This window comes from Lactuca virosa, chromosome 9, assembly GCF_052849685.1.
Source record: "Lactuca virosa cultivar CGN04683 chromosome 9, Lactuca_virosa_CGN04683_v6, whole genome shotgun sequence".
NCBI classification, from domain to species: domain Eukaryota; kingdom Viridiplantae; phylum Streptophyta; class Magnoliopsida; order Asterales; family Asteraceae; genus Lactuca; species Lactuca virosa.
Window position 1 is genome coordinate 296,887,745 of NC_136434.1, and position 23,099 is coordinate 296,910,843.

Sequence of the window (23,099 nt, forward strand, 5' to 3'; positions counted from 1 at the left end):
TTCTAGTCAGTCATATGTTTCACTCTCTGCGTGATTGAAAGATCCGACCTGAGTGTACATCATATGCATTCTAAATCTATCCTTTCTATTAATAATTGTCTGCTCACCTAAAGTAAGGAGTATCTCGGAAGTTCTTGATTATTGGGGTATGTCAGGAAGCGGGAAACATGTTCTAGTACATCTAAAATTGAAAAACTCTAGATTGTCTGTAGATCTCGCTGCTCAATTTAGGTGGACAACAATATCCTTGGTCGTCGTCAGATAAATGGTCCTTAGGTATTTTTATCTAGTAACTTAGGATCAATCTGTCCTGTCACTGATAGCACACCTAAAATCTGTCACAAGTTTTCGTGTTTAAGTGGACCACAATATCGACGATTGACCAGATCCATTCATGAAAGGAGAGGTACTGACAAATGGAAAATGATTGTCTAACAACTTTGATCCCAAATATTTTTGTTTTTGTTAAATTTGTTCATAGTTTTCCTCTATGCACAAATTTATGGGGAGAATTAAAAAAAATCAAACAAAAATCAGAAAATTAAAAATCAAACAAAAATCAAAAAAATCAAAAACCCAAAAATATTTTAGTTTCTGTTTTAATTTGTGTGCTAAGTTTTCTTTTAGTTTTGTTTTGTCTTGAAAAGTGAATCCAGGTGTAGATGAGACTCATGGAGACTGTATCGAAGATTTTCTGAGCCAAGGCTTCATCCGTGATCATCGAAGAATTCTCATTCGAAGGAGCAAGAAATGAACATTATTCTTTCAACATTCAATCTGTCAACCCCAGAAGCAAGGTGAAGCTGAAATTGAAGATTATGTGACGGATTGCATTGAAGCCTCCTCAATCAGTCTGCTGCTATCTATGTATCTGCTGCCGTGATCCAGAAGATTATTTCTCTCTGTTAGTTCTCTCTGAAGATTCTCAAGCTGAAAGCGCTATCTTTCAAGAATCAGTACATGAAGCTTCCTCACCCAATGTGCGTTCAATGTCAAATATTGAAGAAAAGCCCAACTGCTCCAGATGAAGTCATTCATTGAAGATTCATCAAGTTCATCTTGAATTTGTGAAGAATTTGAAGATAAATGCTGAAGCCAAGCTCACAATGAAGATTAACAAGAAAAGCCAGCTACCTTTTTAGGGGGAGCTTGTTGGGTCATTTAGAAAAGAAAGCTATAAACCAAGGGGGAGATTGTTGGGTCAAAAATATGGTTTATACTTTGCTTTTCTAAGCATTTATTGTTTTTATTATTTGGGCCGAAAATAGTATAGGATTAATTGTAGCTTGGACCGAAAACCCATGTGTTTTCGGTCTAGCATTGGATTATTTGTATTTTGGGCTTGGCCTTAGGTCCATATATATATATATATATATATATATATATATATATATATATATATATATATATATATATATATATATAGGGTGGGGAGTGCATGTGAGGGGAAGAGCCAAGGAGCTTAAGTGTGTGCATTCTAAGGTGTGAGAGAAACTAGAGAGAAGAGTGTGTGTGAACTATGTGTATGGAGCATCAATCATTTCGTTGAATACATCATAGATTCATCCTCTTCTTCTTCTCCTTCTCTTTTATTAGATCTGAAATCATCCGTTTGATTGGGATTCCGCACCATCAAACGGATCTGATTGATACACAAGCAGATTTGGGGACTTACTGAAGGTGTTATGAATCTGACTCAACTCCGCAGGTAGCTCCAACTGGTATGCTACCCTACCCACTCTGGCGGTCACTCTAAAAGGACCGATGTATCGGGGGCCCAGCTTACCCCGCTTCCTGAATCGGATCACCCCCTTCCACGGGGATACCTTTAGGAGTACAAAATCTCCAACCTGAAACTCCAGCTCGGATCGTCGCCTGTCTGCATAACTTTTCTGGCGACTCTGGGCCGTCAGTAACCTCTGTCTAACTTGCTGAATCTGCTCGGTCGTCTTCAACACTATCTTCGTGCTACCCATCACCCTCTGCCCCACTTCTCCCCAACAAATGGGAGTCCGACACCTCCTCCCATATAGGAGCTCAAAGGGAGGTATGTCAATACTCGAATGATGGCTATTGTTGTAAGAAAACTCAACCAAGGGAAAGTAAGTGTCCCAACTTCCTCTGAAGTCCATGACACATGCACACAACATGTCCTCGAGCATCTGAATCGTCCGCTCGCTCCGCCCATCTGTCTGTGGGTGATACGCAGTACTGAAATGTAAGCGTGTGCCCAACTTCTCATGAAATTTCTTCCAAAACCTGGAAGTGAAACGCACGTCTCGATCCGACACGATAGAGATCGGCACCCCATGCCGTGCTACCACCTCTCTCACATAGATCTCAACCAATCTCTCCGCAGAAGAGCTATCACTAATAGCAAGGAAGTGAGCACTCTTCGTCATTCGGTCCACAATTACCCAAATTGCGTCAACTCCCCGCGCAGTCCTCGGTAACTTGGTGATGAAGTCCATCGAGATCTGTTCCCACTTGCACTGGGGAATCTCCAGAGGCTGTAATGGACCATGTGGACGCTGGTGCTCTTCATTGACCCGACGGCAGGTCAAGCACCTCTCAACTATCCAAGCAACATCCCTCTTCATACAGGGCCACCAGTAATCTCTCTTCAGGTCCAATACATCTTAGTGGCCCCGGGATGGATCGAGAATCTCGATCTATGCGCCTCCTCCATCAGTATACGCCATATGGCACCCAAATTCGCCCTCGGAAAGTCATAAGCCCTCGACTATCCGTCACAAAATCGGATACCTGCCCAATCACCCGCTCCCTCTTGCGGTTCTCCACTCTCACGGCCTCCACCTGGGCCTCCCAAATGGTATCTAAGATCGAATTCATCACTATCATCCTCATACACACATCTCGGATCGGTACACTCTCTGCTCTACGGCTCAGGGCGTCAGCTACCATATTAGCCTAGCCCGGATGATACAGGATCTTGCAATCATAATCTTTCACCACATCCAACCATCTCCTCTGTCTCATGCTCAGGTTGGGCTGATCCATAAGATACTTCAAACTCTTGCGGTTCGTGTATATGGTACACCGGACCCCGTACAGATAGTGACGCCAGATCTTGAGGGCGAACACCACCGCCCCCAGCTCTAGATTGTGGGTGGGATATCTCGTCTCATGAGGCTTCAACTGCCTCGATGCGTATGCTATCACGTGCCCTCTCTGCAACGGTACCGCACCCATGTTGGTAATAGATGCATCGCAATAAACCACAAAATCCTCCATTCCCTCCGGAAGGGCTAACACTGGGGCTTCGCACAACCTCTGGCGAAGAGTCTCAAATGAGGTCTGCTGCTCGGGACCCCAAGTAAAAGTAACACCCTTCCGGGTCAACCTGGTGAGGGGGACGGCATTCTTGGAGAAATCTCTGATAAATCTCAAATAGTAACCGGCCAGTCCCAGAAAACTCCTGATCTCGGTGGGGGATCTCGGCACCTCCCATCCCATAACTGCCTCAATCTTGGCCGGATCGACCAAAATACCATTCTAATTAACGAGGTGTCCCAGGAACTAGACCTCTCGTAACCAGAAATCACACTTGGAGATTTTGGCATAGAGCCTCTCCGATCTCAGTACACCAGGAATCTCTCTCAGATGCTCCTCATGATGCTCTCTGGATCTCGAATACACCAAGATATCGTCGATGAACACGATCACCGATCGATCCAACATAGGCCTGCACACCCGGTTCATGAGGTCCATGAACGCTGCCGGTGCGTTGGTGAGCCCGAAAGGCATCACCACGAACTCATAGTGCCCATAACGCGTCCTAAAGGCCGTCTTTTGAACATCCTCCTCGCGGACTCTCATCTGATGATATCCAGACCTCAAATCAATCTTGGAAAACCACGACGCCTCCCGCAACTGATCGAACAAATCGTCGATCCTCGGAAGTGGGTAACGGTTTTTGACCGTCAACTTGTTCAACTCCCGGTAGTCAATGCACATCCGGTGTGAACCATCCTTTTTCCTGACAAATGGATCGACGCTCCCCACAGGGAACTACTTTGCCTGATAAAGCCCTTCCCCAGTAGCTCCTGGAGCTGTGAGGATAACTCCTGCATCTTAGGTTGCGCAAGGCGATAAGGTGCCTTGGCGATAGGTGTCGCTCCCGGAACCAAATCAATCCGGAACTCCACCTGCCTCTCGGGAGGCACACCCGGTAACTCCTCGAGGAAAACATCCGGAAACTCGCTCACTATCGGAACCTCAGCAATAGAACTCGGTCTCTCAGCAGCATCCCGCGTATCCATCACATACGCTACAAAACCTCTGCAACCCTGATGTAGACTCTATCTCGCTCTGGCAGCCGAGCAGAATGCTGACCCAGATCGGGTACCCTCGCCATACATTGTAAGCACTCCCCCACTAAGATCTCGTATGGTCACCAACTGACGTTCGCAGTTGATCATAGCTCCAAATTGACTCAACCAGTCTATGCCCACGATGACACAGACATCACCCATCGCGATCGGTACCAGATCTATCGGGAACTCAACACCAAAAATCTCAAGCACACATCCTCGGATCACATCAGTAGCTAGCACCGCTTGCTCATCTGCTATAGAAACTCTCAGAGGTCGACTCAATGCCTCACGTCGGGTACTGATGTGGCGACTAAACGCTAATGACACGTAGGATCGACTCGCACCCGAGTCAAATAATACCAAGGCAGGTACGGAATTCACAAGAAAAGTAGCTATGCATATCACAATATAAGCACAATATAACTAAAGACAGAATAAGTAAAAGAACACATACCGGCCATGACATCAGGTGTTGCGCGGACCTCCTCTGCTATCAGCTGAAAGGCTCTCCCGCGAACCTTCGGTGCCTCGGCCTTCGCTGGCCGACTCTCTGCAGCTCGAGTAACAGCAGATGTAGATCCCTGCGCTGATCCCTGTAGCAGCTGGGGACACTCGGCCTTCCGATGGCCGGTCTGGTTGTAGTGAAAGCAGACTGAGAATCCCTTGGGGAAATCCCTCACCATGTGCCCCTCCTTGCCACATTTGTAGCAACATCCCGCTCGACACGTACCCTCATGACTCTTGCCGCACTTTCCACAAGTGCGGCCCTTCTACCCCCCAGCTCTGGTATCAGCGGGCTTAGCCCGCTGCGACTGTACTGGCTTTCGGTCCCTACCCCGGGACTCCTCCTCCCTGGTCTGCAACTCAAGCTCAATCTCCCTCCTCCTGGCATTGACCTGAATCTCGGCCAATGTCTTGTACGAAGAGTTCACCATGAACTCTCGTATATCCCTCCTCAGTATGCTCAAATATCGGCTCACACGTGCCTGCTCAGTGGACACGTGCTCACGGCAAAACATCGCCCTCTCGTGAAACATCCTAGAAATCTCAGTCACTAATTTTGTCTTCTGCTTGAGAGACAGAAACTCCTGCGCCAATCATTCCCTCTCCACAGGGAGAACATACTCGTCTCGGAACATCTGAACAAACCTCTCCCATGTCACTGTAGCATGATCCGCAGAGGTAAAGCTGGCTGTCACAAACTTCCACCAGTCCTTCGCTCCGAAGCGAAGCTGGTTCAGCGCAAACCGAACTCTCAAGTGATCTGGGCATGAACATGTGTAAAAACACCCCTCGATATCAGAGATCCATATCATTGCAGCAATCGGATCATGCGTCCCATCAAACTCGGGTGGCTTCGTGTTGCTGAACTCCCGGAACAGCAACGAGTCACCTCCCTGTGGCCTAGCAGCGACGACAGCTGCAGTGGCGGCAGCCGCAGCAGCCTCAGTGATAGCAGCATATCGCTCATCAAACGTCTCAATCAGGGTGTTCTTAATAGACCCAAACATCTCGAGAATCTCTGCTCGGATAGCTGCGGCCACCTCCTTGTGAATCATCCTCCGGATCTCATCGTCACTAGTCCCACTGCCTCCGGGGTTGTGGCGTGTACCCACCATGATGTCTCTGAAACATAACACAGAATAATTAGAGACTCGCTCGAGTATACTCACACTCAATCACTCTCCCTACTTATTCCTTAGCATCCTAAGGATTCTTACTTGGACTGCTCACCAATCCGGTGCTTTCAGTAGTATGGGCCCAATACTACCTTCCACACTGCATCTGTATTCACCCTAAGTCCTCCTCCTAGGATCCCAGTTGCAAGTACTCTATACCTCACCAAACACAGACTACTCTCACAGTAGATCTCTCATAAGCTCATTTATGCTAAATACTCATACTCAGCTCATACTCAAAGCAAATCACAGATAGCAGAAATCCCTAGGCTAAGGCATCAAAAATCAGGCCACTCTAGTCCTAATATATGGAATACCTAGCCTACTCTCTAGCATACATAATATCTCATACAATATATCATGTAAATCTAATAATACAAAGTAAGGGTATTTTGGGAAATCACCGTTCGGGCTCTGGCTAATTGTACACACTCCTCCAACTCGCTTTCTCTTAAACTCTTTCTTATTTTTGAAAAAAATTTATCTCTTTTGAAAACCTTTCTCAAATCCTCAGTTTGAGCCCAAACACACCCGGGGTTGTATCTGAATCCCTCAAACTAAGGCTCTGATACCAACTTGTAACGACGAAATTTTCAAACAAAATTTTCATTTTCAAAACACAGTAAAACTCATTTTATAATCTCAAAATCACAAGTGTATCAAATGTCAACAATCCACAAACGTAAATCACAATCCCAGAATCATAAAATAATCTCTCGCCAGTGTGTACAATCATGCCGGTGCCTTCCCGCGATCCTCGGAACTACCTGAAACACATAACACATAACACGGTAAGCGCAAAGCTTAGTGAGTTCCCCAAAATACCACATATACACATTAGCCACTTGAGGCTATCACTTTGTAAGGCCCTCTTTGCCGATGTGTCTCAGTGGGACCCTCCAGTCCCACAACTTTGGTGGACTCTCTAGTCCTAACTCTGGGACCCTCCGGTCCTAACTCTGGGACCCTCCAGTCCAAACTCTGTATACTCAGAATATCACATAGCATAAATCACATAGACATAATGCAACACAACATAGTACTCAAATAAACACATAAGACCCTCTGGTCGCACATAAATTACCACTCAAGGTAAGTATAGCGAGAAGACTCACCTCGTAAGCTAGCAAGTAAAAGTCCCGTACTGGGTATCCTCGATCTAGCCTCCGCCTACTACAAGGATAATATCTCTAATTAATACTCTCTTCGCACTCAAATACACCAAACGTTGTTCTCTCTTTCACTCTAGCCCTAGGAATGGGTAAAAGACCATTTTACCCTTCCCTGACCTCCACACCCTAAAGTCAACAGAAGTCAACTCGAGTCAACAGTCCAAGTTGACCAGACTCGTCGAGTGCACTTGTGCGACTCGTCGAGTCCCATCGTTTCTCAGTAATCTCATGAAGGTCCAGCTCGTCGAGTTAACCGCTAACTCGTCGAGCTATCGCATGATCCAATTCATCGGGACAAACCCTAATCTACTCGCCGAGTCGGCTCATCAACTCAGCGAGTCCAGTCAGACTCAACTTGCATTCAGACGATTTTAAGATAGGATACTTTCCCAAACTTCAGATCCACACTCTCAGGGCTCATTTATTACGTAAAGTCACAGACTTTACGTCCATGCATGGCATTTTGGGCATGAAATGCCAAGAACATGCTCTAAAATGTGTTTTTCACTCAAGAATTCCACCAAGGCTGAATAAAGCAAGATCCTTTAGGTGCTAGGGACCTCCTAAGGTCCAGATCTGGAGTTCAAGCCTCCTCATGAACCCCAAATCCTCAAAGTCCCAAAATATAAAGAAAAAGGAGCCCTAATCTCCAAAAATGTGAGATCTACCCAAATAAGAGAGAAAGGTTCGAACTTGATACCTCTAACAGAAGCTCTTGGATGAATGTCAACAGATCTAACAACCTTCTTTTGCTCCTTGCTTGAAAACCTTCTCCTTCCTTGCAAAGATACACCAAGATGCTCAAGTTAGCTCTCTCTCTCTCTCTCTCTATATATATATATATATATAAGCTCAAAGATCGTTTAGGGTTTCTCTCAGGGAAGCATGGCCGCAAAAGGAGGCTATAAGTGCCTTTAAATAGGTTCCAAACCCGGGGATTTAGGGTTTCTCATCCCAGCGCCTACTCGGCGAGTCGCCCCTCGGACTCGTCGAGTAGATCATTAAACCCACGTGGCCATTCGCGATACTACTCGGCGAGTTGTAGCACCAACTCTTCGAGTCACTCTAAAGACTCCAAAGATAAATAATCAAAATGATGTACCTGGGGATCCGAATGTTACAATTAGTTTTGCTTGAACATTTGTAGATTCATCAACATCAAATGTTCGACCAACATCAACAACAACCTTACATTTATATATAAACCCATTTACAGGCCCATTGTAAGAAGGAACATGATTCTATATCATAGGTAATAAGTTACAGATTTGGTTACTTCCAACGTCGGAAGACCCATTGCTACCAAAATGTTTTTCCCCTGGAAATTGATTACATACCATTTTTCATATCATGATTAACAACAATTGTACTTTGTTAAGAGACATACTAGTAACAAAACTAAAACATATTTGACATCGGTATCGTAATCCAAGACATTAAAAAGATAGATGTATTTGATTAGTATGTTAGTTGGACTTCGAAGAAACCAATGTAATTAACCCATAAAATTTGATATCACTACTTATATCTACACCAAAACATGTAGTCTAGAGCAATATCCTGCATAGAACTTTATCCTGCATAGAACTTTCGATTCGTTCCATTGTCTTCCACTAGAAACATGTATTCTAAAAAAGTTTCTTATATGAACTCATTTTTCACTATCCAAAAGCTTTATTGGTTTATGCAACAAAAATAACAATACAAATACCCTAATATTAATAGTCCATAACATATCTCTGGAATGTCCGTACATTCCAGATCTGAAATGTACTTTTCCGGTCCGGAATTTATGGATGTTAAATTACAGACAAGAATTCTGACAATGATCAGCAACTCAATAAACATAAATACTTCGGAATGCGGTATTCCTGGACGGTTATTTTTCAAAAATGTTAGAAAATATATATATATATATAGTTTTTTTCAAATATTTTCATTTATGATAGTTAGATTACTGTTTTTTTAACCGTTTAACCAAACTAAAGGTTGATAAAGAATAAATTGATTAGAGTAAAATAAAACTTATTCTATATACCCTTTAGTGTGTATGTTTAATTTTTTATACAATTTCTTTTTAACAACAAGAAATTTATTAAAGTAACACAAGCAAGATGCTAGTGAGCATTAACAAAAATACAAGGCCAATTGGGACTGATGTTTCAGCTATCCCACGACAAAAATCTATCTTTTCCAACTCTACTTTGTATCCACCAAAAGAATGTAGTTTTTTATTTTCCAGAAAATGGAATTACAATCCATGATCATTCCCTTGAAAATCTTGTTGTTCCTATACCCCATAAAACCCATATGAAATCCCAATAGAATCACTCCTAGTCAGTGAGTTTTTTGCCATATTATAGTTCTTACATAAAATATTTACAATAGCGTGGTACTTGTAAATATATTTACCATTTAGTTGTACTTTTGATATTCTTAAAGCAATAACAAAGTAAATCCTTTTAATTGCAAACAACCGGTAATCCTTATCACCACCGGTAAGATGGAGCATTAACGTTCTTGCAGACCACGAACAATCCTTAGCAAGTTAGCATCACAAAAAACTGCCCATTTACTGGCCCTTGGGTGCACACGCATGTGCATCCTCCATTGCCATATAAGTCGCTCTAGGTCCTGCTAAATCAACCGGTGGGAGTCCTTCTTGGGTCGTGAGAAGATGACCGACGGTCACAAAGTTTACTTCACCGGTTCATCCGAAGGTTAAGAGGTGTTTACAAGTTTCAGTTTTCGTTTTGTCAGGCACTACCAGAAAACCAGTCTAAGTTAACCGCTTGAGCATTTGCCCATGCCGGAACTTAGATAACACCCATCACACCACCTTCAACTTCAAAGCACCTGTGAACTCCTCTCCCGCACACAATGCAGAGGAATCCTCTATCCTTGTAGCATCAACGATGAGCCAATCCCTCCCATCTGTAGCATTGTCGAACACCCACCACACACACATGTCTGCATTTCCAAATTATAGGAGGGCGTCTCAAAGAACTCGAGAAAGATCCATCATCGATGAGCCATGTGCATATCCAACATTTTCCTTGTCGATTTTCAAATTGATGTTGGTTGTTTTTATATTTCGGCAAGCAAAACAATCAAATAGGAGAAATTTTGTCTTATATTCAATTCCAATTTGGTTGTTTTCTTTTCCCTATGACAAAATGAATATCGATCTTTGTCAATGCTTTGAGCTTATTTTGGTGTTTATGGTTCTCCGTTAACCATATTATTTTCTGCCATAATTATTACAATAGTTTTCTTCGTATGTTCATGCGATTTTCCTTTCCGTTTTTTGTCTTGGTGTGACAGTAAAGGCACGAACATAACAAAAGAGGCAACATATATACATGAAGAACACGATGAAGGCACTGTGAAGAAACGAGGAGTCAACGATGATTCATGGCGAAGAAAGTTTGATGAATGATGACGAAACGGCGAAGTAATGCGGAAGGCCATTGCCGCGTGATGGAAAGGCAGAAAAAGGTCTGCGTGAGGGTAGTTCTTGATAAGTTTAAAATAATAAAATACCAGGTAAATATATTTCAAAGTACCACTAATCGGTAATTATTTTTTTAAAATACTACCCTAGTTAAAAACTCCCTGGTCAGTTGCTTTCCGCATCCCTCTCCTGATTTTTTATACAACTGAGGGACAGTATAATTAATCCTAAAATAATCAATTTGACGACCATATCACACGACACACGTGACCCGTCTCTACAGGGAATATATTTTAATAGTTGACTTCCGGTCAAATTAGCGAAGCTTCTTCCTGTTTCTTCGGTCAACTCCACCTTGACTGATCATCTTCAACTCTCTCCAGACCATCGTCGGGAACGCATTCTCATTTCTCCGATCACAATTTCAGTTTCAAAGTTCATTAAGTGTATAGACAAATTCAACTTCTCCAAGTTCATCAATGGCTGGTGGGTTATTTTTGGGGGCTGTACTAGGGGTCGCTGTTACTAAACTATCAGATGTCATCATAGACGTATTAAAGAAACCCTCGCAGTTTAGCTCCGAGCTCACTAAAATACGAGAAACTATCACGAGAATCAAGCCGATCTTTGATGAAATCGAGAAACTAACTAAAGTATTGGATCGACCGAAACATGAAAATGATATGTTCATCGCTCAGATGGAAGGCGCAGAAGCCCTAATTCTGAAATGCAAGCGTGTCAAATGGAATTTATACAAGAGATACACTTACGGTTTGGAATTAGATGCTTTAAATAAATCGATGGTGGAATTCTTTCGGTTTGATGTTCAGTTGGTGATGGTACGAGATCAGAAAGTGATAATGAGTATGATGAAAGGGGATTCAAGTCGTTCATCTTGTAGGATTCCGTCGCTGAAGGGTTCTGTGATAGGATTCGAAGATCGAGTTAGAAATTTGAAGGAGATGGTCCTCAAAGATTCAGTCGGAGATGAATGTTCAGTTGTAGTTGTTTCTGCTCCAGGAGGCTGTGGGAAGACTACGTTGGTAACTATGCTCTGCCATGATCCCGAAATTAAAGGTATTCAAACTCGTTTCATTCTTTTTTATCAGATCTTTCTGTTATTGATTACAATTTTCTCCTTTGAACAGAAAAATTTGGTGGAGACATTTACTTCGCTACCATCTCAGAGACCCCCAATTTAAAAATCGTCATAAAAAATTTACTGGAGAGAAAGGAAGCCGATTTTATTAACGATGATGATGCAATCAATCAATGGGGGAGCTTTTTAGGAGAAAATGGATCTGAAGTACTATTAGTACTGGATGATGTATGGCCTGATTCCATTACCAACCTGTCTGATTCCATTATTAACCGATTCAAGTTCAATCTCAAAGGATACAAGATTCTGGCTACATCTAGGACCACTTTTACAGAATTCAATACATATCAATTGCAACCTCTGAACGAACAAGATGCCACCAAACTGTTTAATTACTCTGCATTTTCAGAATGTGTGAATAAATATATACCGTATGATCTTGTTGACAAGGTAGAATGAAACTTTTATTAAATAAAACTGAACTTTGTAGGATTCATATATATTTTTCGTTAATTTTTTTTTGGAAATTCTAGCTAAGTAATATAAGCTTTTTGTAGTTGGTGAAGTGTTGCAAGAAACATCCACTAGCCCTTAGTGTGATTGGTGGTTTGCTAAAGGGTAAACCCCTTGTAAGTTGGCGTATCATGTTGAAGAAACTATCTGATGAGCAGCAATCTGTTTTGGATTTGCATCAGCCTATAGAACATTGTCTAGCACGAAGTTTGGATGTGTTTCAAGAAGAATCTGTAATCAAGCAATGTTACATGGATTTGGGATTATTTCCTGAAGATCAGAAAATATCGGCTACAATGCTTATGGACATTTGGGTTCATTTATACAATCATGATGAACACGGATTTGCTACCATAGAACGCCTCTTAGAGCTCTCTTATAGAAACCTTGCAACTCTATTGCCAATTCGGTATTTGGCTTCTGAATTCAATTTAACATTAAGAAATAAACTTAATGAGTTAATGGTTTGCCAAATTTGAATAAATTCTCATTTGATTGCAGGATAGATTCGCCTATGATTGCCAACTATTGTGAGGAGAAAGCTGTCATACAACACGATTTGATGAGAATGCTAGCTATTCGTTTATGCAGCCAAGAGCCAATAGAGCTCAGAAAGAGGTTAATCATAAATGCAAATGGACAAGACCTTCCCCAATTGCCTCATACTATCAATGCCACTATATTGTCCATTACCACAGGTTTGTTTACCCCATTTCCCAAATTTATAACATTGTATCCAGTCAAAAATTTCATTATTCATTCTTTTACTCCTATTATGCATACTACGATGACAGATGAAAGATTCTCTTTAAAATGGAATGACATTCGAGCCCCTGAAGTGGAAGTTTTCGTATTGAACTTCATGTCAAAAGTATACCACTTACCACAATTCATGCAAACCATGAAGAAATTAAAGGTTCTAATCATAACAAACTACGGGTATAACTTCTCAGACCTTCAAAACTTCCCCTCGCCACAATCTTTATCCCGTCTAACTACAATTAGGTTAGAACACGTTTCAATATCTTCAATCTCTACAACAATCCTAGGGTTAGAAAACTTGCGAAAAATGTCCTTGATCATGTGCAAAATAGGTGACAGTTTCAACGAATACATACTCAATAAGTTAACAACACCGCTTTCGGAGATCAATATAGACTCTTGCGATGATTTGATCACATTTCCTTCAACGTTTTGCAATCTAATCGGCCTTAGAAAACTAATCGTTACTAATTGCCATGAATTGAGTTCGCTTACCGAAGGATTTGGGAATCTGATGAATTTGGAAGTTTTGCGGCTTGCATCATGCTCGAATCTCAAAGAATTGCCTGAATCGATGAGAAACATGCAGAAATTGAGGGTTATGGATCTATCTGACTGTTTGCATCTGAAGAAGTTGCCATGGGAGATTGGTGAGTTGAGTAGTCTACGGATGATTCATATGAGAGGTTGCACTGGGCTTCATGAGCTTCCATTGTCATTCAATGATTTAGGCTCATTGGAAGTTGTTTGTGATGAAGAAATAGCAGTGCTATGGAGGGATTTCAAGGATGTGAAAGTACAATTGGTGGAAGAAGATAGAATTGCTACCCTTTCGAAGATTATCCAAAGAGATGTGCATGTTTAATCAGGTTTTAAGTTCAAGGCTGATAATCACATATTCACCTTATTTGCTAATATGATATAGTGTGATTTACCTTCTCATATTTGCCATTAGTAGGGCATTCTTATGTTGGTCGTCTTCTCTATCTATTGAACTTTTAATGTATGTAAAATTTTGGATACATGTTTTCTTGATGTTTCATGTAACCTATTTAACTATACCCAATATTGGTATTGTCCGTTTAGTTGGTTTTGCTTGTTTATCTAAATAAATAGAGTAAATTTATGTTAGCCATCAAATAAATTTTTTGTTTAAGAAGATATAAGAATGCTATTATTTGATTGAAACAACAAAGCTTGTAATTAAACTAAATAGATTGCTTGAATAAGAACCTTATTGGTGTTTATGGAAAAAAGGCAATTCATTTACAGCTTCGGCTATAATTCAAAAACACGTGACCATTGACTAGATTCGTGTTTGCATTGATTGCATATAGATAATCGTTATTGTTCAACTGATGTCAAGTTTGGGTACGAACTATCTACATGTGCACCAACCCTCTTACACCGCCATGAACCACTTGACACAGTCAACAAGACCATAAGAAGACCATGACAGATGGATTTTCATACTTGTGCATCAATAGTATATACAGAAACTTTTGGGTTAAGTACTTTTCTAGGAGGTTCATGTAAAGTGCCAAATATGATGCTCTGATAATTCTTAGGAAAAAATGCAACATCTTACCAAATAAGGGGGTACGACGGTTTTTTCCGGGTTTACCGTTAAACCATAAACATAATATGAACAAGAATTAAAATCAAGAAGAGTAAACTTACAAGGAAAGATGTGAGGGGAGAAGCAACTAGAGTTGTATGTGCAGCAGCAGCCTCTTTTTTTTTTTTTTTTAATGTATAAGGGATATAATATGAAGTGATTGAAAGAACTAGGAATGTAAGAGATAGACTAAGAGAATCGGAAATAGATCGTTTAGAGAGACATGAGGAAATTTGATAAACAACAAGATTTTTTTTTATGAAAAACTCTCTTGATTTACAACAGGTTGTATCCCTTTATATATACAAGGGATAGCATAGATATAACATTTCTATAAAGACATGATACCTACTAGCACACCTCTATATTGACACGATACCTATTTACAAGACATAATATTCGATCTGAATAATTTGATTCTTACATAAAGTATGAAACGACAGCACAACCTTATCAATCAATAATTTTATATGACAAAAGAATTTACATAAATGGCCCTTGAATTTATTTTAATCTGTCTCTTTGCATCCTTTGTTGAAAAATCATCACTTGCTAAAAGTCCCGATGAGTATTGTCGATAGAAACCGGTGATCCTGGTTCTGTGTCAATCTGTTCTTCACTGTTCATGATATCTTCTAGTCTCAATAGTGTATCTCCTTCACCGTTGAATGGCAAGAGCATATGCCAATTTTGATGAGACCAAATTTGTAAGTAGTGTCCTTCTGCTAGGAGTTTATAATTTTCCCAACGAAAACTTGCAGGTAGTAAAGGTGTTTTTTGAGCTGTGCATATATCTTCATTTGAAAGATTATGTAGAGTTCCAAAATCTATTTCTTGTTTGCATGATAACTTTTTAAGATAGCCATGTTGTACTGTTCTTTGGGTGATGAAGATCCTTTTTCTAGCAGGTCTGTATGTATGTTCATCCGCTGCTCGAAAAGAAGAAAAAATTTTGCACCCAATAATTGGACTGATGATGTGAGAGGCGATGTTTCCGGCTGTTAAAATAAATTTTTCTCCTAATTTATTAAGAAGACTTTTTGTGCTGCTATTGAGGCAGAATTCTAAGTAATCTATCATTCCATTGTGATAAAAATTAATTATCTGTTCCTCTGGCATGTCTGTAGTTTTTAGGTTTATCTGTAACAGGAGTATGGGAGTACCTTCACCTTCATCATTCAATCTTTGGATTATTGTAACTCCTTTATAATTGATTTCTTAAAAAGCAATCTGTACAATCTTCTGCTGTAATTTATATAGAATTGCTGGAAATTCTATATAAATTTTTTGAGACACCATTTGCTCAAATTCTTTAAACTGATCAAGTACTGGTCTCAATGTTTGTCTCCAAGGGAGATCTAAAATCCGAGCTTTAAAACATTCATAGTTTCTGTATATTGTTGTTTTTAATTTTTCATCTTTTTTCTCATTCCTTTGTATAGGCTGTACATTTTTTAACCCAAAATGTTCTCGAGCAATATTCATAGCTTCTTGGAAGCTACAACATCCCTTGTAAAGGGGATTTTGACACTGTATATATTTTATGACTGTTGCCCAATTATTAAAAATCCCAACTTTAGCGCCCCTAATGATAAAATAATGTGTAAACTTCTTTATTTGTTTTTCAGGGGTCAATGGTGACTGTTTATGAAAGTAAAAACTTAAAGCATTGAGGATTTGAACTTTAAATGATGAAGCCTGTGGAACTGTCTGAATATGCCATAAGTTGTCTAGCAAACATTGTTGGTCTTCTGTCAAGTTTACTCCAATCATGGGCCTAAACTTTTTACGTTCATCGAAGCAAATTGGTAAAGTGCAGTTACCAAATGCTATAACGGCTTCTCTGTTCTGTGTATATTGTGTATTTTTTGAAGGCCCTGTCCAATAATATGCATGTTGAATATTTTGAGATTGTGGTCTAGATCCTTGCAAGAGGTTATTATTATGTATAGTACTCACTATTTCCATATAAGGAATCGAGTTTTGTTGTGTGGGTTTATGTAGATATTATGTTTTTATTGCTAAATTCAATAATTTTTCTGTTGATGTTGTGTTTCTATCTTCCTCTGAAGAAATGCTCATGGAAGAGGAACTCCTTTTTTGTTGTGTAGGTTGTATTAATTTGTTCTTTCCTTTGTTTCGACTATCCATCTGCATAAAATAATCTGTTAATATTTCTGGATAGCATATCAGCTATTCCATTATTTTCTCCCTTTATGTGTTCAAAATTTATTTTATATCCACTTCCTGGTATTGTATTTTGTAAATTAATCCATCGTGTCCTATTTATTTTCTTACTTTGATCATTTTTAATAAAACGAACTATAGCTTCACCATCTGTTCTAACTGTAAATTCTTTATGTAAAAATATCTTAAATTTTTCTAAAGCATTTTATTAAGCTAGTATTTCGTAGTCTATAGAAGTCCAATTCATTCCTGTCTTATTAAAGCTTCCACTAGCATATGAGCATATTTTTTCTATATCTTTTGGGCTATATTTATCGGGTTTAAAAAGGAGAACGGCTCCCCATCCTTCTTTGCATCCATCAACTTCTATTATTATGTAATCAGTAACTAATGGTAATTCTAATGATTTAATATTTTTAACTGCTTCTTTAATTACTTTAACTAATTTAATGTCTTCTTGGTTGAAATGTCTTTGTCCATTTTTTTTGTTTTACTATATAATGGTCCCACTAACTTTGAAAGATTAGGAATAAACTTTCGTGCATAATTAACCAATCCTAAAAAAGTTTGTATCTGTTTTAGATTTTCAAACTTTTCTGGGAATTCTAAAAATTTTGTCGATATATGACTTTGTAATTCAATTTTTCCATTTCTTATTTCTAAACCAAGAAATGATATTTTTCTTTTAAACAATTCCATTTTCTTTTAGAAATAACAATACCATTCCTTTTTATTTCTTCAAATATTTTCTGTAAATGCTTCTCATGTTCCTGTACTGTTTCACTAGCAACCAAAATATCATCAATATATACTAAACAAAAATCATATTTCAGAAAGATACTGTCCATAAACCTTTGAAATATAGATGGAGCATCTTTAAGCCCAAAGCTTAAAACATTCCATTCATATTGTCCTTCAGAACATGTAAATGCTGTCCATGATTTAAAGTTTTCGTCAAGTTGTAACTGATTGTATCCAGATTTTAAATCAAACTTGCTAAAAACTTTTTTCTTTTGTATCAAGTTTATTAAAGAGTCTTTATTAGGGATATTGTAACCATCATCTTCTGTATTATCATTTAGTCTTTTATAATTATAAACTATTCGAGTTTTTCCTCTTTTTATTTCAGAATGATTTCTTACTATAAAAGCTGCTGACCTATGTGGACTTTCCGATTTTTTAATTAATCCCTGTTCTATCATTTCTGGTATTTGTTTTTTAAATTCTTCTTTATCTAAAGGACTATATTCTATATTTGTTGTTCTTATTGTAATATCAGGATTTTTTAATTTAAATTTACAAATATTGTTAACTTTTGATTTTGTAATATCTTCTCCTATAAGTCCAATTTTCTCTAAGTGTAAAATTATAGGATGATTCATACTTTTGGTTATATCTTTTCCTTTTTCTAACTCATGTGTTAAACATTCTGTTAATAGCTTAATTGTTTCATTTTCAACATTCGTCTTAATTTGATTATGTTTTAAAAAGTCTAGTTTACCTTGTCCACCACGCTTTTGCGCAAGAATTCTGCCTCAATAGCAGCACAGAAAGTCTTCTTAAAAAATTAGGAGAAAAATTTATTTTAACAGCCGGAAACATCGCCTCTCACAGCATCAGTCCAATTATTGGGTGCAAAATTTTTTCTTCTTTTCCAGCAGCGGATGAACATACATACAGACCTGCTAGAAAAAGGATCTTCATCACCCAAAGAACAGTACAACATGGTTATCTTAAAAAGTTATCATGCAAACAAGAAATAGATTTTGGAACTCTACAGAATCTTTCAAATGAAGATATATGCACAGCTCAAAAAACACCTTTACTACCTGCAAGTTTTCGTTGGGAAAATTATAAACTCCTAGCAGAAGGACACTACTTACAAATTTGGTCTCATCAAAATTGGCATATGCTCTTGCCATTCAGCGGTGAAGGAGATACACTATTGAGACTAGAAGATATCATGAACAGTGAAGAACATATTGACACAGAACCAGGATCACCGGTTTCTATCGACAGTACTCATCGGGACTTTTAGCAAGTGATGATTTTTCAACAAAGGATGCAAAGAGACAGATTAAAATAAATTCAAGGGCCATTTATGTAAAATTATTTTGTCATATAAAATTATTGATTGATAAGGTTGTGCTGTCGTTTCATACTTTATGTAAGAATCAAATTATTCAGATCGAATATTATGTCTTGTAAATAGGTATCGTGTCAATATAGAGGTGTGCTAGTAGGTATCATGTCTTTATAGAAATGTTATATCTATGCTATCCCTTGTATATATAAAGGGATGCAACCTGTTGTAAATCAAGAGAGTTTTTCATAAAAAAAAATCTTGTTGTTTATCAAATTTCCTCATGTCTCTCTAAACGATCTATTTCCGATTCTCTTAGTCTATCTCTTACATTCCTAGTTCTTTCAATCACTTCATATTATATCCCTTATACATTAAAAAAAAAAAAAAAAGAGGCTGCTGCTGCACATACAACTCTAGTTGCTTCTCCCCTCACATCTTTCCTTGTAAGTTTACTCTTCTTGATTTTAATTCTTGTTCATATTATGTTTATGGTTTAACGGTAAACCCGGAAAAAACCGTCGTACCCCCTTATTTGATATCAGAGCATGGAACGTTCTATGATCTAAAAGACTGAGACAAGCTCGATTTTTCTGGCAGCATGTTTTGCTTAAGACCATATTTTTATGTCGAGAACTCTCTCAGGTGAAGATTATGGGATTGTTTTATGTTTTAATATAATTTAAGGAGATATGATAGTTTTGTTTGGGTTGTATAATTTTATTTTAAGTTTTTGTAACATTAAAATTTTGTAAAAAATATGTTATGTCAAGGGATATAAGAAAATCTTAATAAAGAACTAAAGGAATATAAGATTTAGCTAAGAGATAGGAATCTTTATAATCATTGATCCATCAAAAAATTGTCTCGACCTTAAACAATACAATTCAACCAACTTTAAAAAACTAGACTTCTTAAATCTTGAATATAATAAAAGCGTTGATCCTACTAAAAGTCTCTTTGAAAATTATAATTTTGTTTGCAGATTTAAAAACAAATATAAACATAGTCTACATACAGAAAATGTACACTTAAACGGTATAACATATTTAATTATTAATCTAGGAGAAAGTTTAGAAAAAGAGCTTAAAAATAATAAAAATATAATAGAAAAAATAGTTAAAAGTACAACTATAAAAACCGAGTTTTTAACTAAATTAATAGACAACCTAGGATATATTAAAGAACAAAATAATCAAATTATTAAAGAACTAAAAGATATAAAACGATTAATTCCAAGTAAAGAAGAAATTCAGCAATTAAGCTATCAATTAGAAAATAATAAACCTAAAAGAATAGAAATAGAGACAAAACAACTTATAAATAAAATAGAAAATCAATTATTACAATTTAAGCATAAAATAAATACGTTAGAAAAAATGTTACAGGTCGTTAAAACTATCGTTGAAAGTTAAAACTGGAAAACTCTAAAGAATACATTAGAGCTTTAGAAGACGTTAAAAAATATAAACCAGAAGATAATAAAGAAGAAGTTACAGGATTTACTAGATATTCGGGCACAGGAAAAAGTGATAAAACATATCCTATATTATTTAATTTTATAATCAGTTTATTATTACAAATTATTGAAAAATTAAATACATTAATAGAAGTTAAAATCCTCCCATCATACCCAGTATATAAAGTGATTTAGACAAAATTATAAACAGAATTAACCAATTAAATATTGAAGACAGTAAAATAATAAGAAAACTTAAACCTTATAAACATTGGTTACCAAGAAAATGAATAATAATAGAAGTTTCTTAGGACGTAGCAGAACATTACAAGACGCTAGAAATTCAACTAGCAATATACAAGATATAATTACATCGGACACATTTGTAAATAGAATAATTAGAAGAGGATCAAGAGCTAATAGTAACCAACAGATTGTACAATTAGAAGAAGAAATTGATTTAGATAGAAATATAAATTTATATAACCAACATCAGCTGGATATATTAAACCCCAGAATATTATATCAAACTGGAATGTTAAATGTTAATACAGTATTAATACGAAGTAGTAGAGAAGAAAGTTTAAGGGTAGTAGATAATACAGTAACAATAGATCTATTTTCTCTAGAAACAATACAAAAGATAAAACAGTCAAAGAAACATTTCGTACATCTAGGATTAGTTATTATAGGAATAAAAGCTTTAGGAAGAAAAAATTTAGGAACAAAAATATTAGCATTATCATTAGATAAATCATGGAAAACAGATTTAAAAAAGGCAATAATCTCAGGAATGGAGGTAGACTTGAGTCAAAATACTGCATTATTTTATTGTACACCTGGAATATTAAAAGATATAAAAGATTTACATAATATTAAAATAGCGTTACAAACTAAAGGGTATGAAAATTATGAAGGTAACAACATAGTAATAAGTATAGGAGTTTTAGGAAAAGCAAGTAATAGATCAGGAATGAAATATAAAGTTAATATAGAAGGTATAGTAAATACAATAGCATCAAAATCCATAAAAATGATAGATCCTATAAAAATAGATCCAGAAGATTTAGCAGGATTAGAATGGTCGTTAAATGATTTAAAAGAATAAGAAAATGAAGTTTTAATTCCAAAGAAAAGTTATATGTATGAAGGAAGTGATGGTATACAAAGTCTTAGATTTATAAACTTTAAAAAAGAGACAGTAAAACAAAGTGACGAAGAGGAGAATACAGAGTATAGCTTTATGAATATAGAATACGTTACTGAACCAATATATGATACGGATAATGAAAAAGAAAGCGAACCGATGGAATTAGGATTTAGCGAATTTGAAAAAGAAGAACATATAGATTATGATTTAAGTATTATAGATTATATAGAAGAAAAAACATATACAAGCTTTAAAACAGAAGAAATTAATAAAACTATTGAACATATTATCAATAGAAAATTTACAGAATTAAATATACAAGACGAGGTAGATGATATGATTATAGAATGCATAACAGATTTAGGATTAACATACGAAGAAAGTTATAATAAATTACAGGAATACTATAATTTACCATTAGTAGAAAATATATCACAAGGAAAAACTATGTTATCAGATTTTTATAAAAAAGAACAAGTCTTTATGAATAATGATACATATATGACAAATATCAGAAAAAGACCTAAAATGGAATGGAGTAAACCAGGCACTAGTACAGAAGATAGTATAGGACGAGAAATATGGTCACAACCAACAGTTACATATAACGGAGAATCTAGTTATAAAGGAAAAGGTAGCCGATTACCAATTGGAAATATATATAGTGGAAGCATGTTATTATTAGAAAATCAAAAACCACAACTTTGGATGGATGAAATTTTGTCATGGGAACAAGTAGTTGTTAGAATGTGGGAAACCAATAAAAAGATAGTATGGACATGTTTGCTTATTTAGAAACAACATTAGGCCCAATAGCTTTGGGTATTTGGCAAAGTAAAAAAGCACAAGATCCAGATGAAATTAATAAATTAAAAGCCTTAGGTGATAACCCATATAATTTTACTAGTCAAATAAGAACATTAATTTTAGGGGTAGATCCTGCAAAAAATAATACATTAATACAAGATACAGCTATTAGATATCTTGAACAATTAAGTATAGCAGATATGAAATATATTAATGAATTCACATTAGATTTTACTAGATTATTATCACAAACTGGGCAAGCAATGGATGATAATTTATGTGATAAATATTTTATAAAACTTCCAGGAGATTTAGGAAGATATATACATGAAACATGGAAACAACAATATGGAGAACAGGAAAACCTAGGAATAGGACCTAGGATCACATATACATTCGCTATATTAGAAGATAAGTGTAAAGAAGTAGCTTTACAAGAACAATTAAAGAAAAAATGTTTATGCCTTTTGTAAATCAGCAATTTATACACCTCAAGCATATGGACATTATGAAAAAAAAAAATTACGAAAAAGCACATCATATAAAAAAGGGAATAAACCATACTATAAAAATAAATATGTAAAAAGGCCACAAACAAGAAATTGTAAATGTTTTATCTGTGGTGATGTTAAACATTTAGCTAATAAATGCCCAAATAAAAATAAGAATATAGAAAAAAGCAATTTAATAGAACAAATAGGAGAATATAATATAGAACCTCTAAATTCTGATAATTCTGATAATGAATCAATATACAGTATATATAGTGATAGTGATAA

General features: G+C 36.9%; 1 protein-coding gene across 2 annotated transcripts; it reads left to right on the plus strand.

The window, feature by feature from the left end:
• Positions 1–10,515: 10,515 nt before the first annotated feature.
• LOC145137585 (putative disease resistance protein At5g66900) lies at positions 10,516–14,160 on the plus strand. 2 transcript variants are annotated; one of them, XM_079071713.1, is made up of 6 exons: positions 10,516–10,734; positions 11,026–11,719; positions 11,791–12,191; positions 12,299–12,663; positions 12,756–12,952; positions 13,049–14,160. In XM_079071713.1, exons 2-6 carry the CDS (start codon positions 11,122–11,124, stop codon positions 13,879–13,881), a joined length of 2,394 nt encoding a protein of 797 aa, XP_078927839.1. In that variant the 5' UTR covers positions 10,516–10,734; positions 11,026–11,121; the 3' UTR covers positions 13,882–14,160. The 2 variants fall into 2 exon arrangements, with proteins under 2 accessions (XP_078927839.1, XP_078927838.1); XM_079071712.1 differs by lacking the exon at positions 10,516–10,734 and having other exon boundaries at positions 10,938–11,719.
• The last annotated feature ends 8,939 nt before the right edge of the window (positions 14,161–23,099 follow it).

Bases quoted from the DNA above. Each gene is read 5' to 3' on its own strand.
- LOC145137585 (XM_079071713.1), top strand. From the start codon at position 11,122: ATGGCTGGTGGGTTATTTTTGGGGGCTGTACTAGGGGTCGCTGTTACT. The intron at 12,192-12,298 runs GTAGAATGAAAC...AGCTTTTTGTAG, and splicing joins CGTATGATCTTGTTGACAAG to TTGGTGAAGTGTTGCAAGAA. The intron at 12,664-12,755 runs GTATTTGGCTTC...ATTTGATTGCAG, and splicing joins GCAACTCTATTGCCAATTCG to GATAGATTCGCCTATGATTG.